The following is a 6000-nucleotide window of genomic DNA, read 5'->3' on the forward strand; positions in this document are numbered from 1 at the left end:
TTTTTTACTTTTCAATTACAGTTGACATATTATGTCAGGTATACAGTCTCAGGTATACAACTTATGAAGTGATCACCCCAAAAGCCACATCTGACATCATACATAGTTATTACAATAATATTGGCTATATTCCCCATTATCCCAATAGTTTTGATCTCTAGATTACTCATAAAAATCAAACTGTATCTATTCCTATATGGCAAAAAGAGAATTAAATCACATCACTACTATATGATGTATTATATAAAATATGCTTTCCTGCTTCCTATCAATAAGTACATTCCAACCACATATTCTCTCCAGAAGCCAAGAAGTTTGAACATAAAGCATGTTTATAAGTGACATCATCAGTCATTTGCTATATATTAATGCAGCAAATACATTAAATTTATCTTGTCTCATTATTAGATATTATAAGGATTCAGATTTTCACTAATTCTTATCTATAAATATATGAGATATCAGATGTAACTTTCATCTGTTGTTATTTTTTTAAGTTCAAGGTAGATTAATATAGTTTAGTCCCCCAACATTTAGGAAAACCTTCTTCTACTCAAATCAGATATACATTTCAAAACTCCAATAGCCTAATTCTACTTCTGAAAACATCTCCTACTTTCTGCTCCACAAGTAAAGACTTTATCTAGAAATATATTTCTTCTCTAAAGATAACTTTTAATACAAATATACTGCAGTCTATCAGTGTCTAATATGAGGAGAAAATAAAGACAGGACTAAAAAAACAAAAAAAAACAACACACAATTTCAATAAAGAAAAATATAAAAGAGCAAGAGCAGCAGAATTGATTTATAATAAGTCTGCATATTATCCTATATAATAAGAGCTAATATGCAAATGATCATCACGCCCTCACGCTGTAACGGCTCAGACACTCAACACAGAGAGAGATATGGGGACCAGCCAGGTACAAAAGGGCTCGCAAGAGAGAAATGGGGACCAGCCAGGTACAAATGAGCTCGCAAGAGAGAAATGGGGACCAGCCAGGCTGCGGCCTGGGAGAGGCACAAGCTGCCCGCCCTGCAGTCCTGGGCGACAACAGCTGGGGCTGCAGCACGGGAGAGAGACAAGACACCCGCCCCACGGTCCCGGGCGCCAGAGGCTGCGCCTGCCGCCCAGGAGAGGGACAAGCCAACTGCCCCACGGTCCTGGGCACCAATGCCTGCGGCTGCGGACCAGGTGAACCCGCCCGCCCACGGTCCCCTGCGGCTGCAGCCAGCCCGGGTGAAGCCGGCCCGGGTCCCAGGTGCCTGCGACCAGCCGTGGGAGGGAATCCTGGGTACCGGGTGTGGGGTGAGGCAGAGGCTGTTAGGGGTGATCAGGCAGGCAGGAGGCACTTAGGGGCAATCAGGCTGGTAGGGCAGTAGTTAGGGGCGATCAGGGAGGCAGGCAGAGGTGGTTAGGGGCAATCAGACAGGCAGAGGTGGTTAGGGGTGATCAGGCAGGCAGGCATAGGGGTTAGGGGGCGATCTGGCAGATAGGCAGGTGAATGGTTAGGAGCAAGCAGTCCTGGATTGCGAAAGGCAGTCGGACATAACCCCAAGAGGTCCTGGATTGGAGAAGGTGCAGGCCGGGCTGAGGGACAACCCCCGTCCCATGCACGAATTTCATGTACCGGGCCTCTAGTATCAATATAAAGCTGTAAAATTAGGAACTAAAATTTAACCTGTTTACTTTTGAAAATAAAGAACAGAGAAAATAACATCTTAAAACACATACGTAGAAATTAGATAAAAATAAAAAGGTCTTAGTCATTTCCTATAATTCAAAGCATAATAAATAAGGCTCATAAGCTGATTTGCTATACAAACTTAACAGAAGAAATGACTAGGTGGTATTACTGGTAGACAAACCAATTTACCATACATATAAATCTAAAAAAAAAAAAGGAAAATAGAAATATATTTGGTAAACAGTTTTCCAGACTTCATTCTAACTACAGTAAAACAGGTTCTAAAAAAAAATTTATAGTCTAATTATAAACTATAATTACAGATTTATTTACACTCATACAGTATTTAACTATTAAAAATATATATAAGCAAAAGTCATACACAAGTAATGATTTTGGACACTTGATCCTTGCTTTTATTTGGCAATTAGCTGTAGGCCTAATATTTTTAATCTTCCCTTGTGTCAACTTGCTAATTACTCAAATTCATTAGGGGCAAAAGTCTTGTCTAAGAAAAATATTTGGTTTTATAAAATTCAGCCTTGCTGGTGGTACCCACTTGTAATTATATTAAATTACAAAATGGAACAGATTGACTGTTAAAAAAAATAACTTATTTACCATGAGAAAACTGAGAGTGCACTAGCAAAATTATTAAAATTCAACCCCTTTAAAAGCAAAATAATTTAAAAATAACTGATTTAATTCAACTTTTTTTTCTTTTAGTCCAGTGACAATATTCTTTTGAGGAAAAAAAATCTGTTTTCAGTTCTAAACAATGCATCTAGATCCAACAAAGCACTATTCTTGCCACTACACAGACTTTTACTGAACACTTAGCACCCACACTTTCAGAAATTAATTATACTCCCATCAACCCTAAACTAGAAGGAACTGATCACTGGGTTTAGGAGTAAAAATCTCTTGACAACCGAAACCCAAAATATTCTAGATTGAACTATCCAGATATTTGAGAGAGCCCTTTATACAAAAAATTTAGAAATTCACAGATTTGGATCTTGGCTGGTCAGACTTTACCATTTTAATAGATGTATGAGTGCATTGCTGATATTTACTATGAATGGTAGACTTCACTCAGTAAGAGTTCAATGGCCCATTTGAAAAAACTTTTATGATCACTTTAAAGATTACACACTAATATTAAATGAAACTTGAGGCATATCCTGATACCATATATAGTACTTCCTTAAAATGAAGATTTTAAAAAATGATAAGGAAAAAGCAAATTCAAGTTCCTCTCCCCCTTATCAAGAGCCAGATGTGAGGGGGTAAAGCTCCCATTCCCCCATTTGTTTGTTTGTTTGTTTGTTTGTTCGTTTGTTTGTTTTTGATGATAGTTATGTCTAGTGATTTTCTATCTACTTATTACCAACATATTACTTCAATAATATGTAGTAAGCAAGTATTCTACAGATGAACGAACACAGCATTTCTTTTAAAAATGTTACATTTAACTTTTAAAATAAGGGAATTTAGGTTAAGATGGTTTAATGTCATAGTAAAAGCAAACAAAATTTTATTTTAAGTTAAATCACTTAAAAGAGGAAATGAGAGGTATTCTGTATTGTTCAACTAAAAAAAATTTATCTTAAAGACTAAGTAGGTACTTAAAAAATATGCTATGACCAAACTACTACTATAGTTTATATATAACCAGGAAAAATAATTCTCTATACAAATACTTCAGAATTCTGCTAACCTAACAGTTTTTACATATATATAACAAATGCAGACTACAAAAGGAAAACATCAAAAGAGTATACTTTCCTATTTGCATATGTGAAGAAAATGCTCTAAAACTTCTGGAAATAGCAAGCTTCTATAATCAGTTACATAAAATGAAGACATTTGTCTTCCAATGATTTTTCTAGATGGACAAGTCAGAAATAGCCAAATTTAAATTTAAACTCTAATTTGTTAGAATAATAGGTCATAAGTTCAACATCAACCACGCACAATATTGTTGAAAAGCAATCAAAAATGTACCCTGTGCTACTGTCTTTAAACCTAGTCTTTAACATGTTCCATTCAACAGACCAGTAGTATAAGTAAATATATGTCCCCTTTAGAAACTTCTATCTCTTTGCAACAGTAAAACTTTAGGACTCTATATGGATGGACACATGTTTAGCTACTATAAACTGAGAGCTGAGAAAAATCACAGCAACCTATTACCTGAATATATGTATCATCTAGAGAAAAGCCAACACCACATGATTTAACATAATATCTACCAGATCATTTTTTTTGGAATTAAAAAGGAAGAAAAACTGATCGGTAACACAGCAAGACTGAGGAGAATACAATAAAAGTTTAAAAAATAAAATTAAGTGAAAGGATACAGCCTTAAAGCACCAGTCTGAGTTCCCACTGCCAGGATCTTCTGTACAGGATCAAAGGCCAGAGCTGAAGGTTGATAGGGAAATCCATGGCGAACAGTCTAGGGATGGGCAAGTGACATCACACCAACCAAAGCCGCAAGCAAAATTTTAAAACAGAAAAGTCAATAAAGGCATTAGAATCTAAAACCAATTATAATTGATGCAAAAGCACATATACAAGTAATTACTGCTTAAAAAAAAAAACCCACTATGAAATGTATACTAAAAAACAACACTTATTCACATAGAACCTAAAACAAAATCTACCCCAGTATTACACTTCAATTTCTGCTTTTCCATAATACTGACATTCTATTGAAAAAAATGTCTTACTAACAGTCTATAGTATCATATCTGAGACCAAATTATTAAAGTTCACAGTGGTCAAAAATTCTGTAAATTCATTTAAAAAGGCAATTCATGTTTTATTTTAAGTGTGATAACTTCATCATGAGTGTACTAGTATTTGGATGCTCATGCAAGTACTTCTAAGGAAAAGCTGTCATATAAGCTAGTGAAGGATTCCGTAAAGCAATTCCCAAACATCTATCCCAACATTGTGCAATTGTAACAGAATACAGACTTGTGCATTTTGCTACTAAATTCTTAATCATTTCAGGGCAATATGGCCAGAAAGTGTTCCTACACACTTTTAAGGAACTCTGACACTTGAACGCAAGGTATTTATAAGGAAGGCAGATGTTAACACCAAGACAAGTTTGTATTTCTCACTGAGCAGCTGCTGAATTAATTCGCTGCATCATTCTTTCTGAATTACCGACCGCTACGGCAACTGCCGTGCCATTAATTGGCAAAAATCACAGCACTACTAACTTTTTAACTAAAGGTTAAGAGGACCCTGCGATTTCACATGTTTAAAGCCTCCGACCATATTCTACGGGAAAAGTGATGAGCAAATATCTCGCTGAACAGGTTTGGCTTTTTGACAGGCAACGTTCATCAGACACTGCTTCCAAGGGAAACTTCAAAGTTGGTGAATGACATCAAAATGCCTCAATTTTCATTAAGATTGTGGATTAAGAATAGGAATTCAAAATCAGTACCATAGGTTGGAAACAGCCTTGAATGATTGCTGCCTGGGACTTGGGGGGGGGGGGGGGTAGAAATCACGGAAAAGGTGTAAGATGATGTAAATCTCCAAAATAGCCCATCCAGCAAATGTTTGCTAGAGGAGGCGCGAGGGCTCTCCTCGCGGCAGGACCATCGCTGGCGCCCTGTCCCCCGGCAGTGCCCCCCGAGGCGACCCCGAGGCCGCGGGCGGCGCGCTCCGCTCACCTTGCAGAGCTGGAAGTGCTCGGACTGGAGCGTCTCCTGGACCTCGGGCTCCCGGCTCCCCGGCGTGTGCTGCTGCGGCTGCGGCTGCTGCGAGGCCGAGGACGAGCCGGCGGTCAGGCCGTCCAGCACCTTCCTGATGTTGAATTTCCTCATGGTCTCGGCGGGGCTGGCCCGCGGCCCGGGAGGGGCGGCCAGGGGCGTCCCCGAGCGGGAGGAGCGAGCCCGGGCTGAGGGCAGCTTCCCCGGGGGAGCGGAGGCGCGGGGGTGAGTGCGAGGGGAAGAGGCGGCTGCGGAGAAGCAAGAGAGAATCCAAACAGGAAATACGGCGACGGCGCGAGAGCCGCGGCCGCCGCGAGCCCTGGCGGCGACCCTCTTCCTCCGAGGCCGCCGCCGCCGCCTCGCCCCGCGGCCCGGCGGCTCCGCAGTGGCGGCGGCGCCCCGAGCGCTCTGCCGGCCTCACCTGGCCGCGGGCGGACCCTGCGCCGCGCCGCCGCCCCGGCTCGCCCCCGCCGCCGCCGCCGCGTCCATGGCCCGCGGCCCCCGCTCCTCGCCCGCCCCGGCCCGCGGTCCCTCGGCGCTGCCACTCGCTCCGGCCGCCGCTCCGCCTCCCG

The 6000-nt window shown here is 41.2% G+C and overlaps 1 protein-coding gene across 1 annotated transcript in view; it reads right to left on the bottom strand.

Annotated features, from left to right (window-relative positions):
- STXBP5 (syntaxin binding protein 5) overlaps positions 1 to 5765 on the bottom strand; it is a 153155-nt gene extending 147390 nt beyond the window's left edge. Inside the window, exons 1-2 of the mRNA XM_081094310.1 lie at positions 5390 to 5765; positions 4055 to 4152 (exon numbers count right to left, since the gene is read on the bottom strand). Of these exons, the coding sequence (XP_080950436.1) occupies positions 4055 to 4152; positions 5390 to 5542 (251 nt within the window). The 5' untranslated portion in view covers positions 5543 to 5765. The remainder of the gene's footprint in view (positions 1 to 4054; positions 4153 to 5389) is intronic.
- Between the last annotated feature and the right edge of the window lie 235 nt (positions 5766 to 6000).

This window comes from Myotis nattereri (assembly GCF_964212035.1).
Source record: "Myotis nattereri genome assembly, chromosome: 6".
NCBI classification, from domain to species: Eukaryota; Metazoa; Chordata; class Mammalia; order Chiroptera; family Vespertilionidae; genus Myotis; species Myotis nattereri.